Source organism: Phascolarctos cinereus, unplaced genomic scaffold (assembly GCF_003287225.1).
Source record: "Phascolarctos cinereus isolate Bilbo 61053 unplaced genomic scaffold, phaCin_HiC Scaffold_2;HRSCAF=192, whole genome shotgun sequence".
Taxonomy (NCBI): Eukaryota; Metazoa; Chordata; class Mammalia; order Diprotodontia; family Phascolarctidae; genus Phascolarctos; species Phascolarctos cinereus.
The window spans coordinates 61,454,609-61,472,830 of record NW_027555625.1 but is presented as its reverse complement, the minus strand read 5'-3'; the positions used below and the strand labels follow the sequence as shown (position 1 = coordinate 61,472,830).

General features: G+C 50.4%; 2 protein-coding genes across 3 annotated transcripts in view; one reads left to right on the top strand and one right to left on the bottom strand.

Moving 5' to 3' along the window:
• Positions 1-515: 515 nt before the first annotated feature.
• The window catches only part of ENKD1 (enkurin domain containing 1), a 96,517-nt gene continuing 78,810 nt past the window's right edge, over positions 516-18,222 (bottom strand). The window contains 8 exon segments of the mRNA XM_020989330.2: positions 516-901; positions 1,164-1,300; positions 1,514-1,616; positions 1,619-1,676; positions 1,853-2,002; positions 2,134-2,306; positions 2,795-2,962; positions 3,473-3,574. Coding sequence (XP_020844989.1) covers positions 741-901; positions 1,164-1,300; positions 1,514-1,616; positions 1,619-1,676; positions 1,853-2,002; positions 2,134-2,306; positions 2,795-2,962; positions 3,473-3,574 — 1,052 coding nt within the window. The 3' untranslated portion in view covers positions 516-740.
• Positions 14,704-17,780, top strand: CUNH16orf86 (chromosome unknown C16orf86 homolog). 2 transcript variants are annotated; one of them, XM_020989332.2, is made up of 5 exons: positions 14,704-15,394; positions 15,717-15,910; positions 16,555-16,757; positions 16,973-17,149; positions 17,400-17,780. In XM_020989332.2, the coding sequence occupies exons 1-5, from the start codon at positions 15,299-15,301 to the stop codon at positions 17,552-17,554; spliced, it is 825 nt and encodes a 274-aa protein (XP_020844991.1). In that variant the 5' UTR covers positions 14,704-15,298; the 3' UTR covers positions 17,555-17,780. The 2 variants fall into 2 exon arrangements, with proteins under 2 accessions (XP_020844991.1, XP_020844992.2); XM_020989333.2 differs by lacking the exon at positions 14,704-15,394 and having other exon boundaries at positions 15,528-15,910; positions 17,445-17,780.

The following is an 18,222-nucleotide window of genomic DNA, read 5'->3' as shown; positions in this document are numbered from 1 at the left end:
AGCACTTTGGGGGGGGGGGGTTGGATCACTTCCCTGCCAAATCAGGAATGCCCTGAGTGGGCTCTGCCCGAAGGGGCCACCACTGGCTCAGGGAGAGGAAGGGGAAGGAGTCAGGATGTCTTGTAACCTGCACTGCCCCAAATGTCATGGTCTTGCCAGCTCCTCCTTCCAGCCCTCAGGCTTTGGACCTCCATGAGAGGCTCACCTAAAGCCTGAGTGCTGAGACTAGGATGGAAGGTCAGAAAGGGGCCTGTGACTCCCTTAGGCTGTTCTCTGTGAGCATGGGTCCCCACAGCTGGCAAGGATCCTGAGCTTTGGTCTAGCTTTGAGGTATGGGAGCTTTGGGTCTAGCAAAAATAGCTGTTCTCCTGTCACCCCCCACCACCCCAAGCTGCCTGATATGGCTGAGCCCCATCTCTATGCCTCCATGATCACTTAGCTTGGCATTTCTAGAGAAGCATGAGAAAGATGGGAGTCAGCTTAGGAAGGCGTCAGGAGTAATTTGGGGTCACTGCTCACGTCAAAAAAGGTTTAATTTTAAAACAGGAAAATATTCTTAATAGCTCCCTGGGCCTGTTCCTTCTGCTGCCCCTGTTGCGGGGGGGGGTTTCCTTGGGCCAGGGCCACAAGTGCCAATAGTTTCCCTTCCAGCAGCCAGATAGCTCCTGCCCAGGAGGCCTCAAGGCACTGCTCTCCTTGGAAGGAGCAGAGGGGTCTCCAGTGGGCCAGAGGGGAAGAGCTCAGGAATCCATCTTGATAAAGACTTTGGATCGGGAGAAGATCTTGAGGGCCTCCTCCACCTGGGAAAGCTTCTTCTCCAGCTCAGCCTTGTGGTTCTGGGCTCGAAGGGAGTCTGCTCTGGAAGGCAGCAGCACCAGCTCTCGGAGCAGTTCTTGTTGGCCTAAGGAAGGAAAGGCCTAGGGGCACAGGGTTCTAGCTCCCTTCCTCGGTAGCTTGGACCCCGGGATTCAATATAACTCAGCAAACATTTCTCAGGCACCAACTACTCTGTGTATGACACTGTACATGGATGCTGCTTAGCAAGACTGCAATCAGCAAGGAATCACACTGGCAAGAACTGAGGAGGCTTGACAGCTCCAATCTGTTTCCTCACCCCCTCCCTAGAGCCCTGCTTAGTCCCCCTAATTGGCCTGGACACTCACTCTGCAGAAGGGAGTTCAAAGTATCCAGGCGCTGGCTCTCAGGCATCATGGTATGACCTGGGGGTATGTCAGGGTCAGGCTGCTTCCGCCTGCGCTCTTCAGCTTCCCGGCACCACACATCTTTACGTTCCACCAGGCTACCAAAGGGCAGAGTGAGTGGCTGGCCAAATGCCCAGACCAGACCCAATCACCTCCCTCAGCCATTCATGAAAGTGGAGCAAAGGATGAGGCTCTGCCTCCCTAAGTGGACATTGGATCTGCTCTCTGGCCTCCCTCCTGACGAAGGCTGAAGAGATCCCTCTTGGGGCTAGAGGGCACAGGGCACAGAGAAGAGACAAGTGAGGACCTACTAGTGAGGCACCTGGCCCTTCTGCCTGGCATTGTACTCCTCCTGGGCTCGCCGCTGCCGCTCCTGTACCGCAGCCAGACTCTGGAGGGAGCGTGAACGCCGCCAGGAGCAACTTTGGCTGTACGGGCATTATGGGTGATGAAATCCACAGCTGGAGCCTGCCCCTACAGGGCAGAGGAGCAGGATGGATGGTAGGATTCTTGGGGCTGCAGCAGGAAGGAGTGGAGGGAGAAGGACGGCCTAGAACACTTAGGGAGCCCTTTTTCCCATACTGGGCCATACTGCGCCATACTGCTATTTCCTTCTCCCCAACCCCAGCATTCCCAGTAGATGTTATCACCTTGGCATCAGGGCCTGGTGTCTGGGACCCATCAGTACTGGGCAAAGCCAGGCCTGCAGAAGCCACACGACGAGGCTGCACCCCAGGTCCACAGCGGGAATATGCTCGCAGGAATGCCGGCAACTCTGGTCCAGAGGTAGGGCATGGCTCCTGGGAGAAGCAGAGGGACTCAGGCAGGCAGGCTCTGAAGCCAAGCCCTCTGCAGCCCTTGGCCCTCAGCCCAGCCAGCGAGGCAAAAAAGGTCAGATGCTGGCCAGGCAGGGTCTGGGGGCTTGAGGTACCTGCAGCTTGACTTTCAGCTGGGACTCTACTTTGTCATACTTGGGCGATCGCCACAGGGCCTTGAGAGGCTTTGGCCGGCTGGGGTCTCGTCCCCTCTCCCGTTCCTGGCATCGCTTCTGGATCTCACGGATCCGCCTCACGTTCTCCTTCTCATGGTCTTTCAGGTCTTTCCCTGGGGATCAGGGAGACACTGCCAGGCCTGCTCCAGGGCACAGAGGCCTGAACCCCCGGCAACTTCATAAGTTCCTATAAGCTGGAAGGAAGGCTGGACATCATCGGGTCCAAACCTCTCTTTTTATAGAAAAGGAAGCTGAGGCCCCACCATGTGCCTTGTCCAACATCAAATGGCTGGCAATGGAAAATGCCCGTGTCCTGTGACACCAAACATACCGCCTCTCACTATGCTGGGCCCCTGAGGCCACTAAAGCATGGAGGGATTTGCCCAAAGTTATACAGTTGGCCACAGCCCCCATGTCCTAACTTCCTAGTCTAGTGTCTTTTCTGGCTCTAGCCTGGGGGATGGGCCTGTTATTGTCTCCATCTGAGGGCCTGGTCTTCCTGGCTTCCCATCCCATTTCCCAAGGCCTGAGGTAAGTGGCAGTGGGTGAAGGGAAACTCCCTTGGTGCCAGCCGACTCAGGCTGCTGCTCTTAGCACTTACTCTTGGGCAAGGGCTCCCTGCCCAGTGAGATCTCCTGGAGCTGCAGGAGAACGCCCACCAGACTCTGCTGGGATGCAGGTCGAATTCGAGGGGCAGGCTGGTCCAGGGGGGCACCCTGCCAGGGAGGCTCCAGGCCTAGCTTCAGAGAACTTCCTTCAAGGCTCCGGGCTGGAAGGAAGCAAGAGAGGGGAGGTGCTAGACTAATCAGAACTCACAGGTATAGCTCTTTGAGGGCTAGAAAGTACTTTGCTTGCAACCACCTGTGAAACAGGGGCATAAAAATCATGATTTTACACGATCTCATCTACATTGTTATTATCCACTTTATTTTATTCAATTACATGTAAAAACAATTAAAAATTTGCTTTAATTTTGAGTTCCAAATTCTCTCCCTCGCTCCCCATCCCCTCTCTTTGAGAAGGCAAGCAATTTGATACAAATTATATATACTTCTATATTAGCCATGCTGCAAAATATCATACACTTTACAAATAAAGCTCAGCTCAGCTATTTAGCCAACTTCAGCTTCAGGGACAGAACGGAAGCTCTATCAGTCCAAAGCCACTGACCTTTCCGGCCAATGATGGGGGTGTTGGGCATGCCTGCCACCAGGTGTGCCTGACTCACTACCCCATTCCACCAAGCAGCGCACCCTGGGGTCCTGCTGCGGCTGCTTACCTGTGCCTGGGCGCTTGTAGTAGTTGGGGAACAGGGTGGGGTCAGGGGGGATGGGGCCAGAAATCTTGGAGGGGCCTTCGCACATGGCGTGGGCTTCGGCCACTAGAGAAGAACAGGGGTCAGGGTTAGAGCCTGGTTCTAATGTCAACCCCTCCCCCCAGCAGACGGTCGGGACCTCCCCCCACCCCTCCCCCATCCTCCCTCACCCCTCCCTCATGCCGCCCCGCCCACCGTAGAAGGTCTGGACCTCTTCTCGCCCCACTGACCCCTCCCCCATGCCGCCCCGCCCCCGCAGAAGGTCTGGACCTCTCCTCGCCCAGCTGCCCCCTCCCCCACGCCGCCCCGCCCTCCCTGGCGAGCCCCGGGCCAGTCCTACACTTAGGCCCCCCCCACCGCCCCCATCTCTCCTTCGGGATCACAAGCACCCGCCCTCGCACCACCAAGTCACCATCCAAGTCCCAGGCTTTTGCAGCTCCAGGGCCCAAGCGGGAGTTGGTGTCGCTCAGCAACACCAGCTTCCTGTTTGGGGAGGTGGGGGGGGGAAAAAAAAAATCCTTGGAGAACGGTGCATTCTGGGATTTGTAGTTCAAAGGATTTAGAGAGCTTCTGGCCCACTACCCTTCTCCCCTTCTATAATAATAATAGCTAACAATTACGTAGGGCCAACCATGAACCATGAGGTCAGGAAGCCTGAACGACTGAACAAGAACAACAAAAATGGGCCAGGCACGGTGCTAGTTATTATCTCATTTGATCTGGACAATGACCTTGCAAGGTATGTGCTGTTATTATCATCCCCATTTTACAGATGAGGAAACTGAGGCAAACTGACTTGCTCAAGGTCACCCAGCCACTTAGTGTCTAAGGCTAGATTTGAATTCAGGTTTCCCTAACTCCAGGCCTAACACTCTTGTCCATTGTAACACCAAGCTGTCCCCTATAGATGGGGAAACTGAGGCCCAGAGAGGGGAAGTGGCTTGCCCAAAGTCACACAAGGGAGTCACTATTTGTTGGCTACTTAGTTAATTCTCAGCACTTTTTTTACTTTTAGGTTTTATCGATTATTGATACTGATGGCATTAGGGACACCCCATGATAGCTACTCCATGTTTAATATATTCCACAGGTCCATATCCACTTAAAACCATAGTTCTTGAATCCACACTAATGCATTTACTTTTTCCCTCATCAGTTCTAGGACACAATTAGTTCAAAGCAAAGGCATGCTTAATGAAAGGGTACAGTAATCTCAACCGGACCAAATCGGCCTCTAACCTGGCTGGAGCTGAACAAACAGAGTAGGCTAGGGACCAGAGAGTCTGGACGCAAAACAGAAGTTTAATTAATTTCAGAGTGAGGAAAATGCTACGAAAGCTGCCCCCCCCAAAAAAAAGAAGACATCTTAACATGCTGGACTAAAGGCGGGTCTTATATATATATCCTGGGGTGGACCATGACATAATCATTTTTAGGTACTGAGTTACTGTTCCCACAGGTCCTGTGGGAAGTCATTGTCTTGGGGTCGTGCCCACACTTCGGAGCACAGAAGCAGAGTTCTATGATGGGAACAGGATTGCAGTACCTGGCAGTGATGAAGAACAGGGACTGTGAACATGTAATGGATGGCCGAGTAAAACCTGGTGCAATACACTTTGCCAGAGGGTGAGATCATCCTGAGCACAAAGGATTATTGTTATGCCAAGCTCAGGACACAGCTGCTTGCTGGGCTTAGTTCTGGAAAACAGGACATCTCCAAAATATTGTGACAGTAAGTAATGAAATGTCAACAGAACACTCCCCTCCCCCCATAGACCTGGCGTCCATTGCCCCACAGACGCACACACTGCCAGGTGGTTAGAGTGGGCACACGTAGGGATCGCAATTGCACATGAGAGATACAAATATAAACAACAGGTGTGGCTGGCACTCGTGGGAGGTTGCTCCAGGGCACAAACCTGGGTAAGGGACAACTCATGCCTCTAGCCGGTCTGGCGAGACTGGTCTGGTGACGTCACCTCCCGCCTCCAACTTGTCCAGGGATATCTTTGTGGTCTGGGTCTTGTGGTAACCGCAGATGTGCAGCTGAGGCTGTGTCACTGGTCCTGTTGTACACATTCTTTCCTGCCACCTCCACCCTGACTGTGGTAGTCATTTCAGCTCCTGTCTGCTGAGGTACCGAGGCTGGAAACTCTCCTTGATAAAAGCAGGCTGATGACTCTTTTTAATTCTTCCTTCTACCCTCAAGAGGGGCAAAGGGCCCTGGGCTAAGAATGGGATTTGGAAAAGTATGTGTGGCATAGGACGAGTGTTGTAAGGCTGGGCTGGTTAACGCTAAGGAAGCCAGAACAGGGTTGATGTACTGGGAATAAAGGAAAGGGTAGAGTGACTACAGGTCTCAATGAGGGGAAAATATATATATATATATATATATATTTAGGAGGAATGAAGCATAGGCAGAGATGATAGGATAAGGGGAAGGGAAAGAAGTGCGTCTCTTATGTGCCAGATACTTTTCCAAGTGCCTTACAAATATTATCTCCTGTGATCCTCACAACTCTAGAGGTAGGGACTGTTATCATCCCCATTTTCCACATAAGAAAGCTGAGGAAGAGGTGAAGTGGCTTGCCCATGGTCACACAGCTAGTAAGAGTCTGAGGTAGGATTTGAACTCAGGTCTTCTTGACTCCATGTCCAGCGGTCTCATCACTGTGGTGCCACCTAGCTGTGTCTAAGAGAGGATAAGAGGCCTAAGAGTAGAATTTCAGAATTCTGGATCAGGAAGGGCCAACAACTGTGATTACAACGATCAAGGAGTATTTGTGGCTTCAGTGGGATGAAAGTGCTGGTCACTGGCACTGAGGATGAGCCCTTTGTTTAGGAGATTATCACCCTCTGTTCCAGGCAACTATCTCACTTAAAGTTAGACATTCCCAAAATCCTTTCTGGTTCAGCATGAAAATTAGTTTGAACCAGAACAAAAGGTAAGCTTCAGGACCAATTTTTAAGACCATTTTTCTCCACTCACCTAGGCCTTTCTTGTGCCAATTAAAAAAACAAAAGCAAAAACAAAACAAAACAAAAAAACACCACAGTGGCAAAACTCCCATTGTTTTAGTGATACATATTTTTGGCCAGCATAAAACCTGCCTCTGTAGTGTTGGGGCCGTTAAGCATCCCCTGATCTTGTCTTTTTGAGTTGCCATATTTTCCAGAGACACTGGACTCAGCACGTGTATGAGGCCCTGAATATGTCAAGGACGAAGTGCTCCCCTGCCCCCCAGCTGACATAATTTGCTGTTTGCACCCCAAACTGGATCCCCTTTGTGTCCTTGGGAGGCAAGACAGGTGCCAGCCAGTCTGTGCCAGGCTGGGAAATGCTTAAGCAGCTGGGATCCTTTGCAGATAAGTGAACCTTCTGATCTTCAGTCTATTGGTTCTCCCCCAAGGGAAAAGAATGCAGCTTTTGCCTCCCTTTGGGAGGGGTTACTGCACTTTCTCCCTCCATCCCACGCCCCTTCCTGTTTTTTCCTCTTTTGGTTATGCTATCATAAATATTCAAACTTCTGTGAGGCCTGTGAACTCTTTGGGTCCCACATGCCTATTCGTTTCTCTTGCAATAAACCTGGTTTTCACATAAGTCTCCTGACACTGTGATTGCCTAGTGATAGCACATGTGTTTTTAGACCACAGCCATCTTCCAGTATTCTCCTCCCCAACCCTGAGTTGTGTCTTGTACAAACAAAAACATTCAAACAAAGCAAACCAGCAACCACATTGTACCCAGGTGCCCCAGTTATATTTACTTCATCAGAGCCAGGTGTAAAATGAGCAGGTTGGAATAGTTGGTCCTTCAGACATCTTCCAGCTCTGGGTCCAGGGTCCTCTTATTCATTCAGTTCATGCACGTTTTCCCAGCCTTCCCTGAATACCTCCTATTGATCATTTCTCATAACACAATAGTATTCTATTACATTTAATAAACTACAATTTGTTAGGTCATTTCCCTAATCAATGGCCACCCACAGTTTTCTAGGGGTTTTTTTTTGTTACCACACAAAAAAATAAGTTCCTCTGAATATTTTGTGTATTTGAGGCCTTTCTTTCTGTTCCCAAGCTCCTGGGCTACCACAATCAAATCATCTGAACAGTTTAGTGACATTTCTCACATAGTTCCAATTTTTTCCCCAAATATTCAAACCAATTCAAGCTCCTTCAAGAATTTATTAGTGTACCTCTCTTTCATCAATCCCTCCAATATTTACTGTTTCTTTTCTTATTGTTCAGTTGTATCTGACTCTCTGTGACCCCATTTGGGGCTTTCATAGCAAAGGTGGTGGAGTGGTTTGCCATTTCCTTCTCCAGCTCATTCTACAAATGAGGAAACTATGTGCCTAGGGTCACACAGCTAATGAGTGTCTGAGGCTGGATTTGAACTCAGAAAGGTGAGTTGTCTGACTCCAGGCCTGGCTGTTTCTAGTCTTTTATAATATTTGCCAGTTTAATAAGTTTGGGGCTCCCAACGCCTGTCACTTCAGCCAGGTGGCACAGGGTATGGAGAGCTGGACCTGGAGTGAGGAAGAGCTCAGACCAAACCCCGTCACAGACATTTACTCAATGGGTTACTCTGGGCAAGTCTTTTTTTTTTTTTACCAGTGGGACTCAGTTTCCTCATCTGCAAAATGAATGTCTGGACTAAATGACCTTTAAGACCCCCGCTAGCTCCAGCCGGCTGTGCTCTTGTAGATGAAGAAGCAGGTAACACTTGATGATGACTTGATCTTTGTGTTTTTTCCGTGCTTGCTCTTCCCTTCTTCTGGCTCTTGCAGAGGCCTCTGTGGTCATCCTTTCCGGCACTGGCTGCACTTTCCCTCACTCCCCTGGCATTTCCCTTGGCTTACCAGTTGATGCGGGAGGTTGGAATGCTCCTTGCTCGTTCCTTCTGCTTGTTTCTGGGTGCCACCATCACTCAGAAACCTCTCCTCCTTTAAGGTTCATGAAATTCAAATCTGCCACCCAATAAAAATCCTGGTAGCTGTTGTCTACGGATCTCCAAATCTTCCTCCCTCGGTGAATCCAGTTCCCGGATCACAGTCTTTCCTCCCTAGCTCCTGCTTTTATACCAGAGGACTTCAACATCCTTCCTTAAACACCCCAGCTTCCCCAGGTCATCACTTCACTGGTTTCCCATAACTTGCTCCTCCATCCCGCCTCCACCTGCAGTCCTACGTTTGATCTTGCCATCATCCATAAAAGCACCATCTCCACATTTGTGAACTCAGAAATTCCTTCATCTGACCATAGTCTACTAGATTCTCCCTCTCCCTCTGCCTTTCATTACCCAACCTGGTTCTTCATCTGTACTGTGGATGGACCCCTCAGTTCTCTCCTAGTCTACCCCTCCCCCCTCTGTTAACCACACTCTCTCCTCTTTTTCCCATCTTGGCCCCATGGGTGAACCAGTTCAACTCTATACTGTCCTCTTCTCTTGAATCTCTTGCCTCCTCATTATATCGATGAGGATATAAACACCCTGCCAAGTGTTTGTCTTGGATTTCTTCCACCATCTGTTGCCTCTGCTCCACATACTGATGAGCAAGGTGGAGAAAATCATGCAACCATTCTGAAGGGGTCCACTATAAATATATGTTGTATCACCTCTACTGGGCCCTCACTGCTGCTAGGCAATCCTTTATACCTCCCTTATCAACTCACTATCCCATGCACCACAGTGGCTCCTCCAAGCCTTTTCATCCCTCCTCAAACCTCCCATGGCTCCCTTCCCACCCTCTTTCAGCTGAGGACCTTGAGAATCTCGTATTTTACTGAAAAAATGGAGGCCGTTTACTGTAAGCTCCCTCCCCCTCCACCCCAGCTTTCTGAATTCACATCACTCAGATGCATTCTGCCATTATCTCCTCCACCCTGTCTCCCATGATGAGGAGGTACTTCTTGTTCAGGCCAACCCCTTGGCCTGCACAGATGATCCCACAACAGCCTGTGTCTTCCCCGCTATAATCCCCATCCTCTCACTTACCTTCAATCTCCCTCTTCCACTGGCTGCTTCCTTGTTGCCTACACACATACCCATGTCTCTCCCATCATTAAAAACCCCTCTGTTGATCCATTTATTCTCACTGTCATCCCAAATCTCTTCTGCCTTTTGTGGCCCAAACTCCTTAAGAAGGCCACCTACAATACATGCTTCAGCTTTATCTTCTTTCACTTTTTAACTCTCTGCAAACTGGCTCGAGACCTCATCGTTCCACTGAAACTGCCCTCTCCAAATGATCCTTACTAAAAGGATTTGTTCTGCAAAGCTTGGACTCAGCCAAAAGGCCGCACCCAAGGACCTAAAAGGGCACATTGGCCTCCAGGCTGCAGGTTCCCCACCCCTGGAATGGCCTTTTCTCAGTCCTCATTCTTCTTGATCTCTCTGCAGCCTTTGACACCTTTGGTCACCAACTTCTCTTTGACATTCTTTTCTCTCTTGTTTCCACACAGTAATAATATCTGCTGGTTTTCCTTCCGCATATCTGTCTAAGCTTTCTCCTTTGCTAGACCTTCATTCAGGTTGCATCTGCTAAGCATGAGAGTCTCCTGCAGGACCCAGGTTCTGTTCTGGCTTTCTCTTATCTCTGTTTACTATTTCACTTGGTGATCTCATCAGTTCCCATGGATTTAATTATCATCTCTATGCTGACAATTCTGAAATTTGTGAATCCAACCCTAAACTCCCTACTGATCTCCAGTGTCACATCTCCAACTGCTTTTCCGACATCTCAAACTGGACGACCCGCAGACATCTTACACTCAACATGTCCAAGACTGAATGTATCATCTTTTCTCCACAACCTCCATGATTCCAAACTTCTCCATTACTGTTACTAAATGCCATCCCTTCTATCCCTACTATTACTATTACCACCATCCTCCTTGTCCTTCGGGCTCGAAATCTAAGTGTCTTCCTGACTCCTTACTATCTTTTACCTCGAAATAAGATGCCAAGGCCTGATACTTCCAACACCCTTGTACGGGCCTGTACCACCTCATGCCTGGATTATTTCAGTAGCCTGCTGGTGGGTCTGCTGCTTCAAGTCCCCATTCCACTCCATCCTCCATTCAATCTCCAAAGCAACTCTTCTGACCGTTGGGGTCTAACCATGTCACTCCCTTACTCAGTAAACTCCAGGGGCTGCCTATCACTCCCATTATCACTCTAATACGAGAATCCTGTTTGGTATTTGAAGCTCTTCATAACCCAGGCCCCGTCGCTCTGACTTTTCCAGGTTTCTTACACCTTATCCCCCCTCAAGTCCTCTTCCTGTTGCTCAGCTCAATCTCTCAGCTCCATGAGTTTTAGTCACTGCCCCTCTTCCACCCCTGGAATGAATGCCCTCCTTCCTCATTCCCACGTCCTGGCCTCCCTGGCTTCCTTCAAGTGCCAGCTTAACACTCACCTTTGCCATGTTCCCTAAATTCTTGTGCCTTGGCTCTCCTGAGAAGTCCCTATTCATCCTGTCTGCCCCTTGTGTGTACGGAGCTGTTTGCATGCCTTGAGCTCCATGAGAGCAGGGACTATTTTTTTGCCTTTATTTATATTCTTAGCACTTATCGTCATACCTGGCACACAGTAGGTGCTTACTAAGTGTTTGTTTATTGATTGAATGCTATTTTGAGTTTTGGGAGATGCTTCACATTGTTATCTCATTGATCCTCACAACAATCTGGGGGGCAACACCTACCTTAAACTGCTATATAAATGTGGTTTATTATTATTTTTTCTTATGTATAAAATGGGGATTCTCAGAGCCTTTTAGAGCTGGTAGGGGTCTTAAATGTCTTTCGGTCTAAATATTCACTTTAGGGGTGAGGAAACAAAAGCTCCCAGAGGTTGAGATTTGCTCAAAGTAATGCAGCTAGTTACAGGGAGAGTAGGGATTCAAACCCAGGTGCCTGATTCCACATTCAGTGTTCTCTCTCTGATTGCACTGCCTTCTTCACACTCTTGCCAAATTAATCTTCATAAAGCTCTCTTCTGATCCTATTACCTATCCAAAAACCGTCAGAAGCTACTCATTGCCTGAAGGATAGACACCAGACTTGTTGGCCTGGCTTTCAATAGTTCCCGCAATCCTGAAGTGACCTGACCTCTCAGCTAGAAGGGGCTTTAGCCATGCTCTGGTCTAGCCCAACCCTCTCATTTTTACAGACAAGGAAACTGAGGCCCAGGATGGAGGAGTCACTTGCTCAAGGTCACAGGAGGATTCGACCTTCAACAAGCATTTATTAAATGCCTACTTAGAGAGAGGCAGTACCTGGGACCGTGTCCTGCTGTTGACACAGACTGGCTGTGTGACCCTGGGCAAGTCACTTAACCTCTCTGAGAGGCACAATTCTCTATGACTAAGCTGCCAGAAAGTGCTGACCAGAACTCATAAAGGAAGTTTCTTTATCTGGAATTTCCCCGTACCAATGAAATCATAGATACGGTCTGTCCTTATGTTTGCAATGTTCCAAACGCTATCCAAGGATCCGCGGATGTGACATTGGTGCTGGCTGGACATTGTGCACTGGGTTGGTGTCTAAGGTAACATGTGATGTGTTACAATAGCAATAGCAGCCCACATCTGGCCTTCTGTCAGCCTAGAAGACACCATTACTTTGCCATAAACCAGCAAGGAAGTGTAATGTAGGATTTTGACCACCAGGTGGTACATTACCCCAGGCACAAGCCCAGGGGTCCTGCCAGCTCTTGGCCCATGCGTAAACATGGTTTCTTTGTGCATGTGCTAGCTGTCCAAGCTGGATTGGCCTAAAGAGTTGGACGAAGAGCAGCCTTTGCTGACCTGGGTTCTCAATGAAACTGGGGCATGACATGATGCATGGCTCTGGCTCCCATCCCACCTTTCAGAAATGTTCTGCTCTCTGATGAAATGATTAATCAGTAAACATTCCTTCCGTATATCAGATCCTATGTTAAGCAGTAGGGATACAAAAAGAAGCAAAAGATGGTCCCTGCCCTCACAGAGCTTACAATCTAATGGGGGGGAGAACAACATGCAAATATGTATAGAAAGCAAACTATATAGAGGATAAATAGGAATTAACAAAGGGAAGGGAGGAAGTTGGGTAAGGCTTCCAGTAAAAGATGAGATTTTAGATGGGACTGAAAGAGCGTGTAAGCTGAAGAGAGTGTTCCAGGCATGGGGGACAGCCAGAGAGAATGCTTAGAGCCAAGAGATGGAGTGACTAGTTCATGGAACAGCCAGAGGGCCAGTGTCACTGTATCAAAGAAATGATGAGGAAGGATGTTTGAGTCCCAGGGGTTAAGGGGAAAAGGAGAAAGCACTTGATGTAATACACCAGTCTGCTGCTTTGTCAATGCTCTGTCCTTTCTCCTGACCTCCATAACCCCCCTTCCCCAGCCTCCTGCGTCCCCAAAAGTGTAAACTTCCCTGGAACTCTCTGAAAGGTGGAAAAATCTCCACCATCAGAGACAGATTTCTGAGGAGGGATGGGGACCATCCTCAGCAGCAGTGTCAGTCTCTCATCTACCCTCCTCCCCAAATTACCCTTCCTTTGGCCCTGGGTTAAATTATAACTGGAGAACAGGTAAGGGATTCTGGGGGGGGCACCCTGGCTTAGGCCCCAGTTATAAAGGCAGAAAAGGAAATAGGTCTTTCCCTGTCTTCAAGGAGTTTACACTCTTTTTTCCCCTTCTTTATGGCAGCAAGTATATAGAAAATTAAATATTAATAGAAGTAGAGTCAAAGTAATTTCCAGAGGGAGAGGGAAGTAGCAGGTTAGGTTTCTTGTAGGCAGTGGTGTTGAGACTGAGCTTAGAAGGAAGCTGGGCCTTCCTCAGCAGCCTGAAGAAAGGAGGGCATTTTGGACCAGAGGGATCAGCCATGCTGGCTGGCGGTGCAGCAGCACCAGAGGGGCAAGTGTCCCAATCACAGTTTTCACCAAGGTCCACTGGTTCTTCTTACTTCACCACCAAGCCCTCCAAAGCCCACCTGAAAGGCCATTTCCTCCAGGCAGCTTTCCTAAACTCCATCTAGAAACCAAGGCCCTTCCTCCAGTAAAGGCTTTGTTCCTACCTCTCTGGTGCATTTACTCATTATACCTTTTGTGTTATGGTTATTTGTGTACAAAGTCAAGTCAACTAGCACTTAGTAAGCTTGTGTCAGACTCTGGGCTAAGCTATGGACTTACAAAGAAAGGAAAAAGGCCCAGCTCTCAAAGACCTCACAGTTTAATGGGGAGACAGTATGCAAACAACGTTGTACAAACAAGATACACACCGGATGACCTGCAGATGCTCTCAGAGGCATTGAGAGGGCTAAGGAAAGGCTTCTTGAGAAAAGAGACTAATTTTAGCTGAGACTGGAGGAAAATCGGGGGAGTTAGGAGGTGGAGATGAGAAGAGAAAGAGTTCCAGGCATGGTGGGGGGGGGGAGGGCAGCCAGTCAGTGAAAATGCCTGGAGTCAGGAGATGGAGTATCTAGTGTGAAGAACAGCAAAGAGGTCAGTGTCACTGGATCTCAGAGTTCGTGGAGGGAACTGAAGTGTAAGAAGACTAGGAAGGTATAAAGGTGCCAGGTTCTGAAGGGCTTTAAAAGGTAAACAGTGGATTTCATATTTGATCCTGGAGGCAACAGGGAACCACTGCCTTTTGTCAAGCAGGGGGGCCTCAAAAGGTCAGACCTGTGATTTAGGAAAAGCAATTTGAAAGCTAAGTGGAGGATGGGCTGGCCTTGTGAGGCAGAGAGACTGACTGGAAATCTGTTGGAGTAGTTTAGGTATAAGTTGACCAGAGCCTGAAACAGGCTGGGAGCAGGAGAGAAGGGGGTAGCAGAGAAGAGATGCTGCAAAGGCGAAATAGCCAGAGGACTTGGCAGCTGGCTGGACATGGGGAGTGAGAGTGAGGCCTGGGGGCCTAGCAGGATGGTGTTGCCTCCACAGTAAGAAGGAGCTTAGGAAGAGGGGAGGGTTGGTGCAGGAAGGAGGTGGGATGGGGAAGGAGTTCAGTTTGTGACATGTTGAGTTTAAGGTGATTGTGAGACATCTAGTTCCAGATGGATGGAATGGAGGGTGGAGATGGGATACCGGAAGTCAACAGAAAGGTTAAGGCTGGACAAATAGATCTGAGAGTCATAAGCATAGAGATGAGACGTGAATCTATGGTAAGTGATGAAGAGCCAAGCCAAGTAGTATAGATGTGTTTTCTGCTATTGTACCTCCTGGTGCGCTGGCTAGAGCCCTCCACCTAGAGTGAGGAAAACCTAAATTCAAACCTGGCCTCAGGCACTTCAGAGCCTGTGAACCTAGACTAGTCACTTAGCTGCACCCATAAAACAGGGATAGTAGCACCTTCCTCCCAGGGTTGTGAGAACAAAATGAGATGTTTGTAAAGGAGCTAGCTCTTAGGAGAGTGAAAGCTCCCTGAAGGCAAGGACAAACTAATTTCTTTTTTAAAATATCAGCTGCATGCCCCAGCAAAGGCCTCAATACATGTTTGTTGGAAGAATGAATGAATGAATTTGTTCATTATCTGAGTGGGGGAGCCTGATGCTGAAGGGCAGTGGGCCTGGGGCTTTGGGATGGAGGAACAGGTTCTCGTGGGTTTCTTTCCATCAGCATCCACAATGTCAATCAGATTGTCAATAACCCTAATAACCAGGTACGTAGAGGCCCTCCATTGCCCACGATTACCTTCAATTAGAGTGTCCGCCCTAACACTCTCCCCACCCCGCGAGCGAAGGACTAGAGGTCGAGTCCCGGGATTCCAAGGGAAGAGGACCTCCCTCTCTCTTCCCTGCGGTTATGGCCATGGCAGGGCTCGGGAGGCGACCGGGACACCAGGCAGGGTCAGCGCAGCTTGGAGAGGCCCCAGAGAGCCCGGGGAGCCCGGGCGCAGAGGTGACTGCGGTGGGTGGGAGTGGGAGTTCAGCGTGAAAGGCAAAGCGGGAGTAAGCGGGGCGAGAGTGAGACTGGCTTGGGGTCTCTGAGTATGGGGAAGGTGACAGTCGGGGATCGCCGGCTGAGGCAGCTAAGGAATAAGGGGGAGGGGAGCGGGACCCTTTAGCAAGCAGCTTCCGGGCGGGAGGCGGTCCCCCGGGCGAGAGGAGTAGACTGGGTTGCCCGCCAGGGCTCCACTAGTCCCAGTTAACGGCCCGGGGCTGGCGACAGGATGAGGGGCTGGTTGCCACCCGCCCCAGCCCGAGACCTCGGTGACCCCCAGGGGGAAGAGCACCAGGCTGGGTCGGGACTGGAGCCCGAGCCGGAGCCCGAGCTGGAGCCGGAGCCAGAACCCGAGCCGGAGCTGGAGGAGGGACTGGCAAAGGATGAGGAGCAGTTGGAGCCGCGGGGTCCCCGCCCCCGGCCGCCGGTCCTGCCCCTGCGGGCCAGCCAAGGGCTCAAGAGGAAGCCGGCCAAGTGAGGGGGCGAGGGCCGGGTTCCCAGCAGCTCCTCCGAGGCTGCCCTGACTCCTCTACCGAAACATCGCCTGCCTGCCTGCCACGTGGGGAGCCTGGCGGAGCCCCAGCTCCCCCAGGCTCTGGGCATGGCCCGGACGAGGGTCGCTGGGCAGGAGCCGACCCTGCTGAGGAGGGCGGGGCAGGCATGAAGCCTGGGGGTGCGGGTGGGAGGGGCTGGAAGTCGGGAAAGTTGTCACGGAGCCTTAAGAGTGGGATGTGAGGTTGGCAGCAAAGAGGAGGGATTAGTGGGGAATAGTCAGTAAGGAGGAAGGAAGGGAGGGTCAGGAGGATTTGGTTGGGAGGAAGAAAAGGAAAGACTTGGTAGATTGTAATGTGGCTGAATGTGGCCATAGAGTTCCATATCCCGAGGTAAATTGGGCCTGGAAGGGTTGACAAGAGAGAAGGCAAAGGCAACCTTGGTCCTCCTTCCCTCTGTGGTTAAAAGGAATTTCAAGGGAGAGAGGCTGGAGATAGGCCCAGCTGCACCCCTACTCCTACCCCTGGTGCCCCGGGTGGGGTTGGTGTTTGCGGTGGGAGCCCTAAGGCTAGGCTTTGCTTCTCTCCAGTACTGCCCTATTCCTTCTCTCCCCATGTCCATCCCAGGGTGGAGGCTGAGCTGCAGCTGCAGCATACTGATTTGAGAAGGCCGCCGTTGAGAAAGGAAGACTCTGATGGAGCGCAGGGAGAACCCTCCCCAACAGCCAAACAGCACAAGAAGGCCAAGAAACGCAAAAGCCTTGGGGTGCCGCCCCCTTTGGCCACTGCTGCTGTGGTCCCCACCCCAGCAGAAGCCCTGGGGCTGGAGAGTGAGTGGCGTTTGGTGGTGGGCACAGAGCTTCTGTGGCTCTCAGGACCTGGCCCGCACTCTCACTGTCTGAGCTAGCATTCCCTGAAGCCTTTGCTCTGGGTCTTCTCTCCAAGAACCCCCAGCCCCTTCTCTTGATTCCCCAAGGAGATGGGGGCAAGGGTCCACACAGGGTGCCATCAATGGCTCAGAGGCTGCACTTATGGTCACCTGCAGGGAAAGCTCAGCGCCTGAGGCCATTATATCAGTACATCAACTACAGCAACCCTGAGCTGAACCAGGCTGGGGAGGGAGAAGCCGAGGTCGAAGTGGAGCTGGGCGTGGTCCCAGACGAGGCATCAGGAGGCCCAGAGGAGGCAGGAGTCGAGAAGCCACAGACCTCACCCCTGGGAGGTCAGTGTTGCTCTGAGTCAAGCCATGGTCTTCCCCTACTGGACTCAGTGCTCCCAGCCTCACCCAGGCTAAGCACAGGTCCATTTTCTCATTACCTTGATGACTGCTGGGGAATGGCTCTGACAATGTTCCTGGCCCCAGACACCGAATTCCACTTCTGTCCAGAGCCAGGGTTGGGGTGAGAGCCAAACCAAGACCCTCTTCCACATGCTCCCATTCCCTCCCTCTCTTGGGCTGGCTTCCTTTGCAGAGGAGGGAGGAGAGGAGCCTGTGCCCATTCTGAGCTTTACTCCAGGCAGCCAGCTGAAGGCTGAGGTGGACAAATCGACGCAGGTGGATATCGCTAAGATGCTGAGCGTGTGTGCAGCTCACCTCGTTCCTCCACTTTCCCCCCAGTATAAGTGACAGAACCTCAGCGGCCTGTCTTGCTCATGCTAGTGCTGTGGCCGAGTGGCTCAGCTCACAATGGGGGCTGAAGAGGGTCACTCTGCTGAGAAACTTATTGGCCAGAAGGATCCAAGGGGCTTTATCATGTCTCTACCTAAATACCCTTATGCCACTTTCTCCATTTGGTGGTATCACTGGATGAAAGCTTTCTTAGCTTTGCTGGCAATAAACATTTTTAGCAGTTTTTGGCCTTTGGCATTTTTATTGCCTGTGGGATTGACTTCACTGAGGAGAACCAGGGGAAACAAGGAGCTACCTGAGGGTTAAATCTTCTCCCTTTGGACACATTTTACAAAGAAAATTGAAGTTTAAGAGTAAAAGGAAGGCGTTGTTTAGATCCTGGTTGTGTGTGCACAGAGCACCTTTGGATTTAATTATGATAGTTCACTTCTATAGTGCTTTAAAGGTTACAAAGCAATTTCTTTCCAACACCTTTATAGGCAAGGCAAGTACTATGCTAATGTTAAAGCTGGGGAGTGCCTGATTTAAATCCAGGTTTTCCTAAGCCCAAGCTCACCTTCATGTAAAAGTAGGAATCCTGGACTTTGGAGTGGGAAAGCTGGGCTTGAATTTTGCCTGGTATTTATTAGTGAGACCTTGAATGAGTCACTTAATTATGTTGGGCA

Bases quoted from the DNA above. Each gene is read 5' to 3' on its own strand.
- CUNH16orf86 (XM_020989332.2), top strand. From the start codon at position 15,299: ATGGCCATGGCAGGGCTCGGGAGGCGACCGGGACACCAGGCAGGGTCA. The intron at 16,758-16,972 runs GTGAGTGGCGTT...GGTCACCTGCAG, and splicing joins AGAAGCCCTGGGGCTGGAGA to GGAAAGCTCAGCGCCTGAGG. The intron at 17,150-17,399 runs GTCAGTGTTGCT...CTTCCTTTGCAG, and splicing joins ACAGACCTCACCCCTGGGAG to AGGAGGGAGGAGAGGAGCCT.